At 46.2% G+C, this 21,073-nt stretch overlaps 1 protein-coding gene across 3 annotated transcripts in view; it reads right to left on the reverse strand.

The window, feature by feature from the left end:
• gria2b (glutamate receptor, ionotropic, AMPA 2b) overlaps window positions 1-21,073 on the reverse strand; it is a 196,290-nt gene that overhangs the window by 120,139 nt on the left and 55,078 nt on the right. For all 3 annotated transcript variants that reach the window (XM_078211989.1, XM_078211978.1, XM_078211968.1), the window contains exons 3-4: window positions 10,167-10,406; window positions 5,053-5,249 (exon numbers count right to left, since the gene is read on the reverse strand). In XM_078211989.1, the coding sequence (XP_078068115.1) occupies window positions 5,053-5,249; window positions 10,167-10,406 (437 nt within the window). The remainder of the gene's footprint in view (window positions 1-5,052; window positions 5,250-10,166; window positions 10,407-21,073) is intronic.

Consider the following 21,073-nt stretch of genomic DNA (forward strand, 5'->3'; position numbering starts at 1 on the left):
TTCAGTGGTCACGGGCATTCGGCCTCTGATATTCGGGTAAGCGTTCTCCAAGGCGCCCTTCACGACACACGACGGCGCAGAGTCGCTGAGCAGAAACTGATAGCCAAGTTCCGCACACACGAGGATGGCCTCAACCGGGATATTGGGTTCATCTCACACTATTTGTAACCCCCACAGCCTGCCTGGACTTGCAGAATTTCACTGGCTGTCCTGTCTGGAGACAATACACATCTCTTTAACCGGTCTTGGTGCTCTCTCCACTCACATTGTTTGTACCTTTAAGACTTGATTAGCTGTAAGTATTTGCATTCCAACCATTATTCTGTAAATTGAGTTTGTGTCTTTATATGCCCTATTTGTGAACAGAATTCCCACTCACCTGACGAAGGAGCAGCGCTCCAAAAGCTTGTGGCTTTTGCTACCAAATAAACCTGTTGGACTTTAACCTGGTGTTGTTAAACTTCTTACTGGGAAATTAACCCCAGACCCAGAATGGACTGGGTGGGAAATGATCCCAAGATCCAGAACAGACTGGGTGGGAAATGATCCCAAGATCCAGAACAGACTGGGTGGGAAATGATCCCAAGATCCAGAACAGACTGGGTGGGAAATGATCCCAAGATCCAGAACAGACTGGGTGGGAAATGATCCCAAGATCCAGAACAGACTGGGTGGGAAATGATCCCAAGATCCAGAACAGACTGGGTGGGAAATGATCCCAAGATCCAGAACAGACTGGGTGCAAAATGATCCCAAGATCCAGAACAGACTGGGTGCAAAATGATCCCAAGATCCAGAACAGACTGGGTGCAAAATGATCCCAAGATCCAGAACAGACTGGGTGCAAAATGACCCCAAGATCCAGAACAGACTGGGTGCAAAATGATCCCAAGATCCAGAACAGACTGGGTGCAAAATGATCCCAAGATCCAGAGCAGACTGGGTGGTAATTACCTGTAAATCCAGAGTGGGCTGTGTGGGAAATTACACCTAAATCCAGAACAGACTGTGTGGGAATTACTGGAATAATTCCCCATGCTACATCCTGTCCAATTTTCCTTTCCATTCAGACTAACTTATGCAGCCTATGTTCTATATTGGATGTTTCGAATGTGATTAAAATAACCATAATCCTAAGGGAAGGTCTTGCTAATGACTTAGATCAAAATGTGTCTTCAGCAACTCAGTGGAAATGAGCAGTAGGCATTTGGGATTAGAATGACAATTTTTGAAATGATAAATATTGATTTAACTAATATAATCATCAATTATTTGCACAATATTTCAGTAACTTACTAAGTTTCATCACATAAAATTGCATCTCAAGCTTGATTATAATTTTAGATAAGATGAATGAGTACTGGAAACTGAATTAAAGTAGCAATGCTGCTGGAATAGAAAATTATGCATAGCATAAGCTGTTCAGTAAGAAGTGCAGTGATGCTTCAGAGTGCTTCCTACAGCAATTTCTGATCTATGCAGGTTTCCAATTTTGACTGGTCTATCAGAAGGTTGGATGAAATGGAAGCCAGACAGTCCCAAGGAAGAATATAAAATTGAACATCGAGTCAGAGCTATCGAGGGACATTGTAGTCATAGTAAAAGTGGCACAGGCTCGTATTGGCTTGACAGTAAATCAACTAATTATGCATTCAGTTTGGAAGTGGTACTTTACATAGACAGGCCTTAAGATGTGGAAATAATTATTTTTGTATAAACATTGACATTCATTATGAGTAAGCTTTTGAACCTTTATTTGTTTCCTACAAGTTAAAATTAAACCATGTAACGTTCTGCAAAGACTGCTTCAACTTCATTCTCAGGGTTGTGCTGTGAATTATTTGCTGATCTGAACTCCATTTGCATGACGCAAATCTTCAGTGCAAAGTAATTTTTAAAAAGTCTTTCCCCTTAACAGGCCTGTTACCAATTGTTAGGTGTAGAAACCTGTGCACATACAACAGAAATAAGGTACAAATAGTTGCTTGGTGCAACAGAACTTGTGTATTGCTGAAAAAATATATTTTCATAGAAACGCTACAGTACAGAAAGAGGCCATTCGGCCCATCGAGTCTGCACCGACCACAATCCCACCCAGGCCCTATCCCCATATCCCTACATATTTTACCCACTAATCCCTCTAACCTACGCATCTCAGGACACTAAGGGGCAATCTTTTAGCATGGCCAATCAACCTAACCCGCACATCTTTGGACTGTGAGAGGAAACCGGGGCACCCGGAGGAAACCCATGCAGACACGAGGAGAATGTGCAAACTCCACACAGACAGTGACCCAAGCCAGGAATCGAACCCAGGTCCATGGAGCTGTGAAGCAGCAGTGCTAACCACTGTGCTATTTTGTCAAAGCTTTTTGTCTTGCACACATCTAGACAATCACAAGAATTCCAATGTCAGGGCAAACAACCACTTTATACTGGCTGGGATTTTCCAGCTGTTCAGGCAGGATCTTCCAGTCCTGCCAATGGTGCACCCCGGCCGTAGGTTTCCCAGCAGTGAGGGGTGCATTCAACAGGAATGGGACCAGAAGATCCCACTGCTGGCCAATGGCAGACCACCTCCGCAATGGATTGTGCAGAAAATCCCACCCTCTATGTGAGAAGAGACTGTTAATTGAATGGCAAGTGATTAGTTCAGATGCCGGCATAGAGAATGCACCAGCTGATGGTGACTGACAGTTAACTATTGAGCATGGTTTAAAATTTCAAACAATACAGCTTGACTCGGATTGGTCAACGCATTGCCCAGACGAATAAATCAACAAATATTTATCATGTATTTTGTTTAGCTGAAACAGGTGCAATGTTCTTTTTGTCTGCAAAGAATAGGGCTCTATGTATTAATATATGTAGCTTCCATTACATGCAAATATGCCACACTGCGAGCCCAACTGAAAATCTTAAATTGGTAGTCAGCATAATCTTCCGCGTACTGAGGATTATTTAGCAAAGGTTGTCCAGTCCCAGAATCACTCTAATGTTGGACACGGAGTTCTGCAAACATGGGCTGGTTAGGTACAGCCAATATATTGCCTGTATTGAACAGTGGAAGAGATATGCTGTTTGATACGATCTGCCAGTCCTTGGGATATACCACATCACATTGGCACTGAAACTCATTTACCACATCACTCATTTGTGCGATAGGCACAATGTCTTTTGACTTGACAGAAGCATCCTGTTAGTGGTGAAGACCACTTCTGTTACAACATGCCTTTGAAATGTGGGTGCTGAAATGTATGCTTAAAATTCTATATACAGAACATAAGACAAATGAAAGTTGCTGAAATTTCAAAACAAATGAAGTCTAAAATGACATCCAAAAAAGAAAATGTCAGGATTTTAGACATTTGATCAGAGCTGAAAAGTTAGAGAACTTTTCCAGAGAGCAAAATGTGCTTTTTTCACAATAATTATACCATAGGTTTATTATCTAATAATCAGACAGGGTAGTTATGGTGTTGTAATAACTAGCACTGGAAGAGCAAAAGTAAGTGAAAGATATATATTACTTGCTTTATGATTTACTGCATACCCTGATTACAGCGGTCGGTTTTCTTTCATGTAGCTTCACACCACCCTTTGGGGAATGGTGGTGAAAGGATTCCCGAGCTGATTTTTAGCCCATTGAACTGCGTTGTGACTGCTCCTTCTGTGGCCAACAAGTCCTGGCATTGGGCTGAAATGATGTGGAGATGCCGGCGTTGGACTGGGGTAAACACAGTAAGAAGTTTAACAACACCAGGTTAAAGTCCAACAGGTTTATTTGGTAGCAAAAGCCACACAAGCTTTCGGAGCTCAAAGCCCCTTCTTCAGGTGAGTGGGAATTCTGTTCACATACAGGGCATATAAAGACACAGACTCAATTTACATGAATAATGGTTGGAATGCGAATACTTACAACTAATCAAGTCTTTAAGATACAAACAACGTGAGTGGAGAGAGCATCAAGACAGGCTAAAAAGATGTGTATTGTCTCCAGACAAGACAGCCAGTGAAACTCTGCAGGTCCAGACAAGCTGTGGGGGTTACAAATAGTGTGACATGAACCCAATATCCCGGTTGAGGCCGTCCTCGTGTGTGCGGAACTTGGCTATCAGTTTCTGCTCAGCGACTCTGCGCCGTCGTGTGTCGTGAAGGCCACCTTGGAGAACGCTTACCCGAATATCAGAGGCCGAATGCCCGTGACCGCTGAAGTGCTCCCCAACAGGAAGAGAACAGTCTTGCCTGGTGATTGTTGAGTGGTGTTCATTCATCCGTTGTTGCAGCGTCTGCATAGTACATTGGGGAAACTATGCAGACGCTGCGACAACGGATGAATGAACCCAGCTCGACAATCACCAGGCAAGACTGTTCTCTTCCTGTTGGGGAGCACTTCAGTGGTCACGGGCATTCGGCCTCTGATATTCGGATAAGCGTTCTCCAAGGCGGCCTTCGCGACACACGACGGCGCAGAGTCGCTGAGCAGAAACTGATAGCCAAGTTCCGCACACACGAGGACGGCCTCAACCGGGATATTGGGTTCATGTCACACTATTTGTAACCCCCACAGCTTGCCTGGACCTGCAGAGTTTCACTGGCTGTCTTGTCTGGAGACAATACACATCTTTTTAGCCTGTCTTGATGCTCTCTCCACTCACGTTGTTTGTATCTTAAAGACTTGATTAGTTGTACGTATTCGCATTCCAACCATTATTCATGTAAATTGAGTCTGTGTCTTTATATGCCCTGTTTGTGAACAGAATTCCCACTCACCTGAAGAAGGGGCTTGGAGCTCCGAAAGCTTGTGTGGCTTTTGCTACCAAATAAACCTGTTGGACTTCAACCTGGTGTTGTTAAACTTCTTATTGGACTGAAACCCAGAGCTCCTGGTCCAGTGGTAGGGGCACTACCACTGTGCCGCAAGACCTCCGATAGATTTTATTACGAATCTATCAATGCGGAGCTTCACATTGTGAACATCCACATGATTTAACTAAATAATAGCAGTGTAAATCCTGACGCTGTGTTTATTGAAAATACACAAAGAACTACCTGTTCCATGATGTCATTAACTTTGTCACGCTCACAGTCAAGAATCACTTGTCTTTCTTTTTTATTTTCCAGGTCCTGAAAAAGTGAGCGGTAGGCTTCATCTTTCCTCTCATCTTTTATATTTCCGACATTGATTGCTGTGACTTGCCATTTGTTTTCAGCAGCAGCGTCCAGGACTGCTTGTAAGACTGACAATCCTAAGAGATAAGAACAGCAGAACATAGTCTCGATGTTAAATTCAAGCCTGAAGAAATTTGGTTCCGAATTGAGCTATTTCACTATAAATCACCCAATGTTCTCATTTTCAATTACTACCCGCATGAAATTAACAATGATATGTTATGAATACTGGCTTAGCCTGACAAAAGCATGTCAGAGGATGTTTGAAATGGATTCTTTTTACAGGACCATAAAACATTCATACATCAATTACTCAGACAAACATAACATATGAAATCGGAGTAGGGAAAGACCATACAGTCTATCAAGCCTGCTCTGCCACTGAATACAGTTAATTGATCCTGGGCTTCAACTCCAATCAATTTGGTAGATTTCTCATAAAACCATGGTAAAATTAAATAATTTATAATCTTTTTTTAAATAAATGTACTAAAAATATATGTGAATTGATTCCAATCACTGATATTTGCTTGTGGAGTCCAATTTTAAGATAGGACAATGGGGGGAAAGTGGGACTAGATCAGTCATGAGGCCTACCATTGCATTCCCACCTGACATCAATTTCCCTCCTTCTGTCCCACAGCGACAGTCCCCGATCAGCCCTTCCCAGCATGTGTCTGTGAACAAAAAGGTAGTAAGTTGTCCCATTTCCCTGCTTATCTCTGCTGCCTCCATCAGAAGAAAGGTGACAGTCTCCCTTTGTACTGGCAAAGAACAAATCTGCAACCCTCCCCAAATGATTGCATAGATGGTGAGGGCCAGCAGGGGACTCCACTCTCTCTCTCGTCCCAACAACTAACCTTTTTAGGCGTGTTCCTTTTAAAATGAATTCTCTGTACCTCTTTAAATCCCTAGTCACTTCTTGTGTTGCTGAAGAATCATCCCAGTTGGTAGCAGCAAGCTCCTTCATGGTAGCAGGAATAATCTGAAAACCTCTCTGCTAAATAAGCCCCAAATCAGGAAAATGGGTTTCAGCTGTGGCAGAGTGACAATGATGGATGGGGTCCCACTTCATTGCCACTCTACCAGCCTCAAAGTCAATGTGAAAAATATGATCCAGGAAAATACCTACTTGGGATTAAACTGAAGCAACAGCTTCTGCTGTCCCACAGTGGTGCATTAGTCATCAATTGATCTATAGAACAGCTTTGCTAATGGAACCTGTGAAGAAATGTTCTCCAGTCTTCTTTCTCCCATTGGCATATTGTATAGTTGCATGGTTATGGAAGGATATACAGAAGGAGGTGCAAGAGTGAAAAGGAAATAAGTTAATGATACACTGTGAAGAATTTGGAGGAGAATTTGCATAGATAATTGAAGGTGACAGGTGAGGTAAAGTTAATAGTCCAATGATATGGAGATTAGGTGGATTGGCCATGCTAAATTGCCCCTTAGCGTGCCCCAAGATATGTAGGTTAGGTGGATTAGCAGAGTAAATAGGTGGGGTTACAGGGATAGCTCCTGGGTGTGACAAAAAGGTGGGTTGGTGCAGACTCGATGGACTGAATGGCCTCCTTCTGCACTGTAGGGATTCCTTTGTTTCTCTGATTCTATTAACAACATACAGTGAAATGCGATGAATGTATATAGTTTGAAGAACTGAACTGTAATGAATATAATGTCTTGTAACTGAGCATCGTAAAGTATTGTAAATATGACTGGTCTTTTTTGCACAGTTTGTAATTATCAGAAATGTCGTTTTGCAATTGCTTCTTTCAGAGTTTTTGTGAATAAAGTATATTTTTGAAATTAAAAAAATAGTATTCTGAGCTTTAATACGAGCGCAGAGTACAACAGCAAGGTGATAATGTTGAATTTATACAAGACACTGGTTAGACCTCAGCTGGAGTATTATCTACAATTCTAGGCACCACACGATAGGAAGGATGCGAACGCATTGGAGAGAGTGCAGAAGAGGTTTACAAGAATGGTTGCAGGGATGAGAAACTGCAGTTTTATGAGGATAGATTGGAGAGGTTGGGACTGTTCTCCTTTGAGAGAAGAAAACTAAGAGGAGATTAAATAGAGATATTTAAAATCCTGAGGGGGCTGGACAGAGTAGGTAGGGAGAAACTGATCTAACTTGTAAAAGGACCAAGAACGAGGGGGCATAAATTTAAAGTGATTTTCAAAAGGAGCAAATGTGATGTGAGGAAAAACTTTTTCACACAATGAGGGGAGTTTTCCTGTCCCACCTGCCATGGGAATCATAGCGAGGGGGGATCCTTGCAAAGGTCCATTGATCTCGGCCGTGATTTTCCAGTTTTGGGGCGAGCGCGGCCAAAATATCCCACCCAATGACTGGTTCAGGTCTGGAATCACTGCCTGGAATTGTGGTGGAGACAGGTTCAATCAAGACATTCAATGATTATTTGAATAGAAACAACCTACAAGGGTATGGGGAAAAGACAGGAGAATGGCACTAAGTCATGATGTATGTTTGGAGATGGTGCAAACGTCATGGACCAAATGGCCTCCTTCAGCACCATAAGAATTCTGTGATTCCCAGTGATTTGGCCCATATCACACTAGTTTTCTGGGTCTTAGATAATTGTTTGGGAAATTAATTTTGGATGGTGGTATCCCACACCCAATTTAATCTCCAGAAGTTTGCCAGGTCACTAATCAGAAGCCAATCATTTTGGGTGTCCACTGCACTCACTTAAAGAGGGCATTAGACATTTTGAATAAGCTAATCAGAGTTTAATTACAACTTCAGAACATCTTACCAAATTCATTAGAAAAAGCAAAACCAAATTCTTGGCCACAGTTGTTAATTGATGACCATGATTGCATTAAGGCAGTGTTCGACATGATTAAAAGCTGTCATATTTCACAGTAAGAGTAACATTAAATAGTTGAAATATATTTTCAGTGGCTACTCTTCAACTATGTCAGCTTCCTTGCAGTTTATGTAATTTAGCACACACATCAATAACGATAGCAGTGAAATAAGCAGTTGTCTGCAGTAAATTATATACCACATCCTTTATTCATGCAGAATTAATGAATGAATCAAGAGGGAATCATAAGAAATAAAAGCTCACATTAATAGAGCACTTTTTGTAACCACAGGATGTCCCAAAGCACCTTATAGCTTATGAAGTACTTTTGAAGTGTTGCCAATGTCATAATGTAGGAAAGATAGCAGTGAATATGTGCACAGGAAGCTCCCACAAGCAGCAATGTGAGAATGACTGAATAATCTGCTTTTGTGACAGTAATTGTGGATAAATATTGACCAGGAGGTAGGGAGATAAATCTCCTGTCCTTCTCCAACATAATACTATTGGATTCATTACATCCACCTGGGAGAGCAGTCGGTTTAACGTCTGATCCAAAAACAACACCTCTGGCAGTGTAGCATTCCCTCAGCATCGCACTGGGTGTGTTGATTTCTACTTTAAAGTCCTAAAATGGAAATTAAACTCACATCTGTCTAACTCAGAGATAAATGTGTGACCAACTGAGCCACAGCTGACTGGACTGGCAAATTCAGGCTCGTGGAGAAATCTATCTAATCTATAGCATTTCCATTTTTTTAAAATGGAGTTACATTCACTCATGTAGCTGAAATTCTTTACAGGGAAAGGGCACCCAAAGTTGTCGGCCCATGGTTCATTCTAGATTAGCACTTATTTCCATAAATTGTAAAAGCATGACTGCTAATCTAGGAACACAGTAAGAGTTTTAACAACACCAGGTTAAAGTCCAACAGGTTTATTTGGTAGCAAATGCCATTAGCTTTCGGAGCGCTGCTCCTTCGTCAGATGGAGTGGAAATTTCTACTCCAACTGACGAAGGAGCAGCGCTCCGAAAGCTAATGGCATTTGCTACCAAATAAACCTGTTGGACTTTAACCTGGTGTTGTTAAAACTCTTACTGTGTTCACCCCAGTCCAACGCCGGCATCTCCACATCATGCTAATCTAGGATCATAGAATCCACAGTTCAGACTTTGAACTTACTCATAGGTACAGCCTGGGTGGAAGGGAGGGCTGGGAAGGTGAACTGGAGATTGGGGGTTTGAAATGGGGGAGAACCATCCGAAGATGCCAGCAGCCAGTGGTGCTATTGTAATGCTAGGAGGAATACATGGAAATGTGACTTTGTCCAGTTCCTGCCAAGTTTGGGAGCAGTATCCTATAACAGATTAGTGTACTCAAAGGGCTTGAACCCAATAAACACTTTGACAGCCAATGCAATTCTAGGAGGATCAGATCAAGGAGAAGGATTAAATCCACCAAGAGGCCACCTTCAGCTGTTCCACCTCTTATTCTCCTGGATGACTGGTAATCATGTGAATGCATGAAACAAATAAAGGTCACATTAAAATCAAGCCCATTTGTTTTTGCCAAAGCAGACCTCTGACAAAGGATCATCCTGATTCAAAACGTTGGCTCTATTCTCTCTCCACAGATGCTATCAGACCTGTTGAGATTTTCCAGCATTTTCTGTTTCTGCTTATTTTTTTTAAACGGACTGCAATTATTCTCCTTTCCCTCAATTTCTTTCACTTAAACATAGAAACATAGAAAAACTACAGCACAAAACAGGTCCTTCGGCCCCACAAGTTGTGCCGAACATATCCCTACCTTCTAGGCCTACCTCTAACCCTCCATCCTATTAAGTCCCATGTATTCATCCAGGAGTCTCTTAAAAGACCCCATTGAGATAGATAAAGGAGGTTCTGATTTTTTTTTTATTTGACCAAAATCTTAAAGACACCTGAATGAAATGTCAGAGTCTCTGCCTCATTTCTAAAATTTCCATACTCAGCCTTTACCTCAACCTTAATCTGCTATCATTTTGCTACTTTAAACTCATCTGAATTATTAGATTATTCTTCAGTGAAATGGTCATACATAATCATTGCATACCACGGAAGATGATGCAAAGGAAGCTAGAGTAACATACAGAAAAACGTGTGTGTACCTCTGTCACTGTCATACAGATAAGCAAACTTGTCCCATTGATAATATTCGATCAAACTAAGAAGAGCACCCTTGAGGTCTGGCCTCATCTGTATGACAAATTGATGCAGGCCATCGGCAGGAAAGCTCGGGGTGATGAAAGAAACATGCAGTGTTCCGCAGAATGACGTAAGCGTATTTACAGACTTCTTGTCATAAAATCCAAAAATAGCATAGACTCCTCTTGAAAACTGGGAACAGACTGTGAGAGAAAAAAAAACATCAAACAGATTTGTTAAAATTATGTACACTCAACAATCAATCAGAATTTTGTTGCTACTAAACACATTCACTGAGATCTTCCACCTTCAAATGTATAACAACAGTGCTGTTTATAGAGAAATGGAAAGTTAAGGTTAATTCATAACCAAAAGGGAAAGGTGTTCTTTCACGATAATAGAGCCGTACTGAAAAGAATCAGAATCAAGGCCCTTCTCATAAAAGACATTTGCCCAACTGCTAGGCTTCTAAAAGAAATCTGTGATTTCAGTCATATGATGATGTAGATTTATCTATTATAAACTAAAGCAGTTAGCATCATTTTGTTTGCCATTTGTGAATTATCAAAAGAATTAGGGTGTAATCGTGCAAAAAACTGAGCAAGTGAATCATACAGTGCAGAAGGAGCCATTCGGCCCATCGAATCTGCACCAACCCCAATCCCACCCAGGCCTTATCCCCATAACCCCATGCATTTACCCTAGATAGCCCCCCTGACACTAAGGGGCAATTTTTTAGCATGGCCAATCCACCTAACCCGCACATCTTTGGAGTGTGGGAAGAAACCTGGAGGAAACCCACACAGACATGGGGAGAATGTGCAAACTCCACACGGACCGTGACCCAAGCCAGGAATCAAACCTAGGTCCCTGGCACTGTGAGGCAGTAGTGCTAACCACTGTGCCATCGTGCAGCTTCAAGGTTTGCTTTAACCACTTTAACTCTCCATCTTATTCTCAATTTGAACTCTGTCCTTACCTTCCTGCACTGTTCTAATGAAGCACAATGTAAGATGAAAAAAGAACACTCATCTTTTTACTTGCACTTTACAGCCCTATTACTTAAAATAACATGTAACATGCAACTTCAGTGCCTAACTACAGTTCATATTTTCCCTCAGACAAGGGTGCCAGTAATGTAGAATGGAGGGACCAGAGTTGTGGCAATGGCGAGGTTATGAGTTCGAGCTGAGTATAGGAATCTTCAGTACATGGCTGGCAGGGCAGAGCCAGATTCTCTGACCCTGCTCACAGCACGGTGGGACAGTGGTTAGCACTGCTGCCTCACAGCCCAGGGACCCGGGTTCGATTCCCGGCTTGGGTCACTGTCTGTGTGGAGTTTGTACATTCTCCCCGTGTCTGCGTGGGTTCCCTCTGGGTGCTGTGGTTTCTTCCCACACTCCAAAGATATGCAGGATTGGCCGTGCTAAAAAGTGAACGAAGATACGGCTGAGTGTCAAATTCTCCATCCTTGCTGGCAGCGGTGGCAGGGCGTGAACAGCTGGAGAATGATGTCCATGGTGTTTATGAGGGAGGCGATGGCCTAGTGGTATTATCGCTAGACTATTAATCCAGAGACTCAGCTAATGTTCTGGGGGACCCGGGTTCGAATCCTGCCACGGCAGGTGATGGAATTTGAATTCAATAAAAAAAAATCTACTGATGACCATGAAACCATTGTCGGTTGTCGGAAAAACCCATCTGGTTCACTAATGTCCTTTAGTGAAGGAAATCTGCCGTCCTTACCTGGTTTGGTCTACATGTGACTCCAGTGCCACAGCAAGGTGGTTGACTCTCAACTGCCCTCCAAGGCCAACTAGAGATGGGCCATAAATGCCAGCGATGCTCATGCCCTAGGACTGAATTTTAAAAATCTGACTTTCTTCCACCACATTCCTGGACCTATAGCGCTTTCGGAATTTTCCCGATTTTCCATGCATCCCATCCATTTAGCTATTCCACTGTAACTATTTAATCCTGATCTAGGATACAACATTTGTTACTCTAATTTATCTCATCATCCCCTCCTTTTATCTTACGCCATCATCACTTATGCCATTTAATCACCTCCTGCCTTCTGCCGAAATAGGAGCTTTTGTTTCTCCCTGGTTCTGTTCCACCTTATATCAGTAATATCTTTCTGAGAAAGCGCCATAAAACTTGAAACTTTAGCCCAACCTCGTCCCTCCACAGATTCTGGGTGATCAGTTAAGTATTTCCAGCATTTTCTGTCTTTATCACAATTAGCTTGTTCATTGCAATATTTATTTTTATTATTTTAGTGGAGGCATTAACACATTTAACAGAGATGAATTTCAGATGAATGCATTAAGTTGGTATCCCGGACCATAATTCCATAATTTCCTTTGGTTACCTTGGGATTTTATTAAAAATATTACAAAATAAGACACTTTGAAATTAATTTTCATATCAATCAACATCCCAGTATGTACATACCTTTGTCTGCAAAGCCTTTATTAGCCATACCATTCTTTTTTTGCCACCCACAGTAAGTTTGAATATTGTCTATTTTAAATCAGCTGAAATTCACTGGCATTTTTCTTTTGGTAATACACCACAATCAGTAAAATAACGTAACACTTTATGATATAATATAGCAAACATCCAGAAAGTTCTGGAGCATCAAGTCAATCAGTGAAGTTGGAGTTTCTCCCCAATTAACCAAATCTGATATTAACACCACAGAATCCCGAACCAGCAGCTTGCAAATTAATTGACAAAAACTATGAAACAAACTTTTTCCTATGTTTCTTGGACTGACATGGTGGGCCCGGTTTTACCATCATTTTGCCATCATTTTACCATCATTCGGGTGCAAAAACTTGGTAAAGTCGGGTGTGAGGCACTTCCTCCTTTACTACCGCGTCCGCCAATCAGGAATCGGCGCGAATCAGACATGCTCAATAAAAGTCCGATTCGGGCGCTCCATCAGTGAGGGTTAGTGAGGAGGTAAGTGCATGGCGTCCGACAGCTCTCTGTTACTCACGGGTGTCCTGTTGTTGCGGCCATTTTCTGTCTCAGGTCAGTGATGGCTCTGCGAGTGTGTGGGGAATTGGGGGCTCTGCAGGGTCTCTGATGCCCGACTTGCAGTACGGACCCAGGTCTCAGCACTGACCTCGGGTCTTGCGGTGCTGCTGGGTCATAGTGCACTCAGCTCACTTCCAGCTGAAGGATGTGCACAAAGCCTTTGCAAATTGCACTGCTGCAGCCTCTTAACTTGGCAAGGAGCTGTGATTGTGGGGAGCATGTGGCTGGGGGACTTGGGGTGGGTGCTGTGATTGTGGGGAGCATGTGGCTGGGGGACTTGGGGTTATGGACAGTGACTGTTGATGTGCTAGGGGTAAGCAGCATTCCATAACCTCTACATGTGTTCCTCTCCATCTCCCCCCGCCTTTTAGAGTGACAACATGGCTTTTTCTAAGCAACAAATAGATCTAGCTAGATCTAGCTGTCCTTTTGGTTGCTGCTGGAGCTGCGGAGGAGGAGCAAGAGGAAGAATTGTGGGAACAAGAGGCCTTACCACTTTCAAGACCAGAGGGAGACGACCACCAGAGGCAGGAGGTGGCCGCCATTCACCCAGAGGGGGGGGTTGTAGAATGAAGGAGCAGAGACCCCAGCAATTCCGTGCACGAGTGTCCTTCGATCAGATGTTGGGTATCGTGTGCCGCTGACGTCTCTGACTCCAAAAGGAGACCATGCAACACCTGTGCAACCTGTTGCAGGACCTGGCACCAAGAGGCGGGGGGGGGGGGGGTGTGTGTGCAGGGGGGCACCCACTCTCGGTGGCTGTCAAATTGACAGCCACTCTAAACTTCTACGCGACAGGTTCTTTCCAGACTCCGAGCGGAGATCTCTGTGGCATCTCCCACTCTGCCCTTCACCTGTGTGAGGCAGGTCACTAAAGCCCTGTATGCCCGGGCTGGCCAGTTCATCAACTTCAACCTGGACCAGGCGCAACAGGAAGCCCGGGCTGTAGGGTTCGCGGCCATTGTGGGGATGCCTAACGTGCAGGGGGCGATCGACTGCACACATGTCGCCCTCAAGGCGCCCCTACAGAATCTGCGAAGATTTGTAAATAGGAAGGGAGTTCCACTCCCTGAATGTTCAGCTAGTGTACGACCATAATATGACCATCGTGCACGTTTACACCAGACATCCAGGCAGCGTGCATGACAGCTTCATTGTCAGGAGCTCGGACATCCCTAAGGCATTCGAGGTGGAGCCCAGGCTGCGGGGGTGACTCCTGGGTGATATGGGTTAGCCGCTTCGGACATGGCTGATGACGCCTGTGCAGAGGCCTGTGTCTGAGGCGGAGGCCCGCCATAATGAGGCCCATGTAGCCAGCCACTCGACAGTGGAGAGCATTGGGCTCCTCAAGATGTGATTTTGGTGCCTGGACTGATCTGGCGGGGCCCTCCAATACAGCCCAGTGATCTGTTCCCGCATAGTGGTCGTGTGCTGTGCCTTGCACACTCAGGCTCTACAGAGAGATGACTTCTTGGAGGAGAAGGAGGAACGCGGAGGCTGACCAGCCAGTCGTCGCAGGGGAGAATGACCAGCAGGTGGAGGAGGAAGAGAAGGAGGAGAAAGATGAGGAAGAGCATACCGGGGAATACCAACCAGCCGCTTGAGGGCTGGCAGCCCAAATGAGGCATGCGAAGGCAGCAAGGGAGGCCCTGATAACCAGGCGGTTCACTCATTAGGGGTTTGTGTTTGTGGGTTCTATCTTCACCCACACCCCCCGCCAAATTCTTTCTATATCTTGCACATTGTCAAACCAGAGTGGTGGGCCTGGATATGCTGTGTTTTTTGGCAGGCAGGAAGGTGATGATGACTCACTAAGCACCATTATGATGATGCCCTGGTGCAAACTAGTCTGACTCCTATCTGAGCTTCGCATGCACGCTGGCACCTGGGCCCACGTCTGTGTAGTGGGCAAGGGATCTGAAATCCCCATACAAGGCCCCAGTGTCTGGGGAACCAATGCCATCCTTTTCTCAATGACACATCATTGAGGGGCCTCCCCAATTGACATCAACATGAAGCATCCCTCAGGCAATCATCAATCGAACAGGATTCATAATCGAGACAAATTAATCACAGGTGGGTGGTGATAAAACATTTATTTACATTAAAGGTGTTTAAATAAGATGTTCTAACATAAAAACTTGTGAACAGAAATTGTTACGGTGCTTAAATATCTTTCTAACTAATGCAGCCCTTCACCCGTGCCACCTCAGTGCAACTACAACATCCTAACCTCACGTAGTCTACCACTACGTCTCAGTGACTCTCCAGAATGTACATCGGAGGTGGAGGGGGCAGCTGCCTACCTCGCCCCGTGGCCTGTGATGCGCGTGGCGGGTGTTCTCTGGAGGTCCTGGACCTCCTTCCAAGTATCTGGGATGTTTCCATGACACCTTCTTCATCCTGTTGCCCCAGAGATGTCCCGGTGTCAGAAAGGGGGGGGGGAGCATGAAGGTGTAGACACAGCCACAGTCTCCTGGTTGGAAGGCCCCCGCATGGGCTCGAGCCCTTCCTCCCCCCCTTGGGGTTCCTGTGGGCCCCTGGGTCATTCCATAGGATGGCGGTGCTTCTGCAGTGATCTCCAGAAGCTCCGACATCACCTGGCACTGCCAGTCCTGGAGGACCACTTGTGTCCTACCCATGATGGTCGAGCCCTCTGTGATGGCCACTTGAGTCGGGGCCACCTCTCAATGGCCACGGCAAGTGCCCTCTGAGATTGGGCCACGCACTGCAGGCCCTCAGCCATGGCCCTCTGAGACTGGGCCATGCTCTGCAACCCCACAGCCATGACTCTCTAAGACAGGGGCATGTTCTCAATGGCTGCTGCCATAGCCCGCTGTGTCTCAGCGCTGTCTGCTGAGTCTCCTGCAAGCTCTCGAGCATCTCAGCTATGGGCCGCAGAATCCCGAGAAGCCTGTTCAGTCCCTCAGCTGTGGCCCGCTGTGACTTGGCCACGGCCTTCTGGAACTCTGCTGTGGCCTGTGACTTGGCCATCGCTTTGAGCCTGCCACTCATGGTGAGGATCCCCTGCCCCAGGCTTTCCACTGTAGATGCCACCCTTGCAGTGTTGGCCTGGGAAGCACACAAGAAAGGCAATAACTGGTCCACCTGAAAGCTTTGGGATTCCTCCCAACAGCCTCGCAGTCGGTCTCGTGTGGTCGTCAGCCCCTCCTGCATTCCCTGGCTCTGTTGCTGCATCTCCAGCAGCTGAGGGAGAAGTGATCTCAGAGGACCAGCCTGGGGCCAGCTGTGTCCCTGCCTCCGGCAGGCCCCTGCATGCCAGAGGCCTCGGACGTTCCCTCCTCCACCATTATCAGATGTGTTGTGCTCACCAGAGAGTGACCCAGAAGGCTCAACACTAACTGGACCCACCGACATGTCAGTATCTGGGATGGTGAGCTGTGAGATGGCAGCTGACGCAAAACGGTGCCACCCTCGGAGGTCCCTTCACCCATATCCTCCGAGGACTCGTCTGAGCTGTCTGGACCAGGAGGAGCGGGAGCTGTAGCTGGGGCCTGTCATCCAGAAGGCCCCGGGGCATCCGGATCTGTCCCTGCAACACAGGAGACAAGGTTAACTGCAAGGGAGGGAGAAGAATCCGGGATGCCAAACACATGATTCACATGTCTCCATTGAACATAGAATAAAGAAACAAGAAAATTACATCACAGGAACAGGCCCTTCGGCCCTCCACGTTTGTAGCAACCAGGCTGCCCATCTTATTTGTAACCCCCTACCCTGGGTGGTGGGAGCGTGGAATCGACTGCCGGTAGTGGTGGTGGAGGCGGATTCGATAGGGTCTTTTAAGAGACTTTTGGATAAGTTCATGGAAGTTAGTAAGATAGAGGGTTATAGGTAAGCCTAGTAGGTAGGGACATGTTCGGCGCAACTTGTGGGCCGAAGGGCCTGTTTGTGCTGTAGCATTTCTATGTTCTATGTTCTCTATGTTCTGGAGACCATACGCCTATATTCCCATCCCATTCACATAACTGTAGAGATGCCCCTTAAAGGTCACTAGCGTATCTGCATCCACGACCTCCCCCGGTGGCAAGTTTCAGGCACCCACTACGTTAATGTGCAAATAAATATGCCTCATACATCTCCTTTAAACCTTGCCCCTCACACCTGAAACTCGTGCCCGCGAGAAGTTGCCTCAAAGTGACTGAAGGAATGACAGGTGCTCACGTCTTGACAGCAGCCTGACCATGCTGTCACTGACAGCCGGCATTTCCCCTTCTCTGGAGAAGCTCCAGCACTCGCTCCTCAAAGGGAGTGAGGACCCAGAGGTCTGGCTCACCACCCTCCTGTCTTCGCCCTCTCACTGTTGTTGTGCTCAGACTTCTCCTGTGGAGACAGAAGGATCCATGAAAGAAATGGTGGTGTGACTCCTGCACAGTATCAGGTGGTGGCCCTTAGAGGGTAAGCACAGTGGGGCTCATTGGGGGGAAAGGAAGCTGGAAGAGGCTTAGGGGTCAGGAGCTGGAAGTATGCAGGGTGCTGGGGATGGGAGGATCTGGGGGAAATTCAGGGGAAGATGCAAGATGGAGTTCAGCACTCACCCTTGCTGCACAGATGAGATCATTGACTTTTTTCCGGCACTGCTTCTCGGTTCAGGGGACCAGTGCCCTGGCACTGACCGAGGGGGTGCTTTCCTCCCAGGCTGCATTTTCATCAGCTCCCTTTGGTCCACGTCCTCCTGGGGGGAAGAGGGTGTCCCACCTCACCACTGCTGCATCCGGCAGCCTCCCCAGGTTGCCCTCAGAGAATCGGTCGTGCACACAGTTTCTGCAGGAATACCTGCCTGACCAGTCCTGAGTTTTTAATGGTGCTGCCCCTCGTTAGGGCAGATCAGCTGCAGGCAGTTTGGCAGAGCATTCCAGCAAGTTCCATTCAGTTTGCTTGTTGGCATTGAGGGAAAAGCAAGTGGGCACTTGCAGGTGTGCTGATGGGGAGGGAGGCGGGTGGTGGATGAGTGCCTCAATGATTGGGGACACGGGAGAGAGAGGGAGGCATCACACAGCTATCAGAATCTGGAGGAGATGGGGGCCTTGTGTGGGAGGGTCCGGGGTGGGGGTGAGGGGGCTCACTCTGCCTGGTATCTATAGGGTGGAGGGGGGAGGATGGATCTCTCTGCCTGAGATGAGCGAGGGGGAAAGGGGGGGGGGGTCTACTGCCACTCTGCCTGAGATAAGTGAGGGGGAAAGGGGAGGGATCTGCTGCCACTCTGCCTGAGATCACTGGGGAGGAAGGAGGGGAGGGGGCCGGGTGGCGGGCGGATGGGGGGAATAAGGAGGTCAGTAATGTTGTGGGGCTGGGCAATGTCTGTGGGTGCCGGGGGAGGCATTATCCGGCCCAGGCACAATGTGGTAGGGGAGCAGCATTCTATCATTTTGTTTGTCAGCATGTGCAGTTGGAAGTGCCGATCGGAGCAGTAGGGTTTCGGACACGATAAGCCCCGCCCACAGGCTTGTGCAGCACGATTCAGAATCGCTGATGTTTTTTCAGGCATAGTGCGTATGGGGGTGCCAGGTCTAAAAGTCGGATCTGAAACACTCCCAGATTCAAGTCCGCCCAGCGCTTAGAATCAAAATGGTAAAATCGGGCCTGGAGTTTCCATAGTTCAATGACATCCTAAACACAATAAACATCCTTCCTTAAAATGCTTTCTAATAAAAAGAACAGAATCCTGTTTTGAAAATCTGATCTTACTAATCTCTTTTGACATGAAGAGGATAAACTACACTTCTTCAAGTAGTGAGAAACCAGATAGAGCAGGTCGTATAAAAGGAGGCACATATGATAGAGGACTGTAAGTGCTGTCACTATCCCGGAAGAGATTCTGGGAAAATCATTGGTGAAAATACTTGTAATATAATACACTAAATTGGGACATATGAAGTAGGAGCAGAAGTAGGCCATTCGGCCCCTCAATCCTGCTCTGCCATTCAATAAGATCATGGCTGATCTGTTTAGAATTTCGAATTGTACATTCCCATCCACCCCAGATATCCTTTTATTGCCTTGCCTAACAAGAACGTCTAACTTAATTTCTTGGTGAACCATATCTTTTGTCCCCAGAAACTTTCTTTCCATCCAGTCATCTCCAATCAAAAATAAAGGCCAGCTCACGGGATTGCTAAACGTGAACTGCCAGGAAATCAGACATTAATATGTAAGGATTTCCCAGCTGCTAAGGGCAGGGTATAGCTTCAAAAGTAACCATTGTATGGCAAATGTATAAGACTGCTCCATGCAAATGCAGTGTCTTCCCTCTGACATGTTGCGGAGTTGCCGGCATTGGACTGGAGTAGGCGCAGTAAGTAGTCTCACAACACCAGGTTAAAATCCAACAGGTTTATTTGGTAGCATGAGCTTTCGGAGCGCTGCTCCTTCGCCAGGTGAGTGCAGGATTTGTTCCACAAACAGGGCATATATAGACACAAACTCAATTACAAGATAATGGTTGGAATGCGAGTCTTAACAGGTAATCAAGTCTTTACAGGTGCAGACAATGTGAGTGGAGAGAGGGTTAAGCACAGATTATAGGTGTGAATTGTTTCCAGACAGGATAGTTAGTGAGATTTTGCAAGTCCAGGCAAGTCGTGGGGGTTACAGATAGTGTGACATGAACCCAAGATCCCGGTTGAGGCCGTCCTCATGTGTGCGGAACTTGGCTATCAGTTTCTGCTCGGCGATTCTGCGTTGTCATGTGTCTTGAAGGCCGCCTTGGAGAACCTTTACCCGAAGATCAGAGGCTGAATGCCCGTGACTGCTGAAGTGTTCCCCAACAGGAAGGGAACACTTCTGCCTGGTGATTGTCGAGCGGTGTTCATTCATCTGTTATCGTAACGTCTGCATGGTCTCCCCAATGTACCATGCCTCGGGACATTCTTTCCTGCAGCGTATCAGGTAGACAATGTTGGCCGAGTCGCAAGAGATTGTACCATGTACCTGGTGGATGTTGTTCACACGTGGGATGATGGCATCTGTGTCAATGATCCGGCACATCTTGCAGAGGTTGCTGTGGCAGGGTTGTGTGGTGTCGTGGTCACTGTACTCCTGGAGGCTGGGTAGTTTGCTGCGGACAATGGTCTGTTTGAGGTTGTGTGGTTGTTTGAAGGCAAATAGTAGGGGGTGTGGGGGTGGCCTTGGCAAGATGTTCGGCTTCATCGATGACATGTTGAAGGCGCCGGAGAAGATGAAACAACTATATGATGACATCAACAAGTTCCATCCCACCATCAGACTCACCATGTACTACTCTCCAGAATCGGTTGCATTCTTGGACACACGCATCTCCATCAAGGACGGTCACCTCAGCACTTCACTGTACCGCAAGCCCACGGATAACCTCACGATGCTCCACTTCTCCAACTTCCATCCTAAACACATTAAAGAAGCCATCCCCTCCATATACACAGGATCTGCTCAGATGAGGAGGATCACAACAGACACCTACAGACGCTGAATGATGTCCTCCTAAGAACAGGATATGGCGCTCAACTCATCGATTTACAGTTCCGACACAACACAGCGAAAAACTGCACAGACCTCCTCAGAAGCTCCACACAGCTCCAGGGACCTGGGTTCAATTCCCGGCTTGGGTCACTGTCTGTGTGGAGTTTGCACATTCTCCTCGTGTCTGCGTGGGTTTCCTCCGGGTGCTCCGGTTTCCTCCCACAGTCCAAAGATGTGCGGGTTAGGTTGATTGGCCATGCTAAAATTGCCCTTAGTGTCCTGAGATGCGTAGGTTAGAGGGATTAGTGGATAGATATGGGGGTAGGGCTTGGGTGAGATTGTGGTCAGTGCAGACTCGATGGGC

This window comes from Mustelus asterias, chromosome 1, assembly GCF_964213995.1.
Source record: "Mustelus asterias chromosome 1, sMusAst1.hap1.1, whole genome shotgun sequence".
Lineage (NCBI taxonomy): Eukaryota > Metazoa > Chordata > Chondrichthyes > Carcharhiniformes > Triakidae > Mustelus > Mustelus asterias.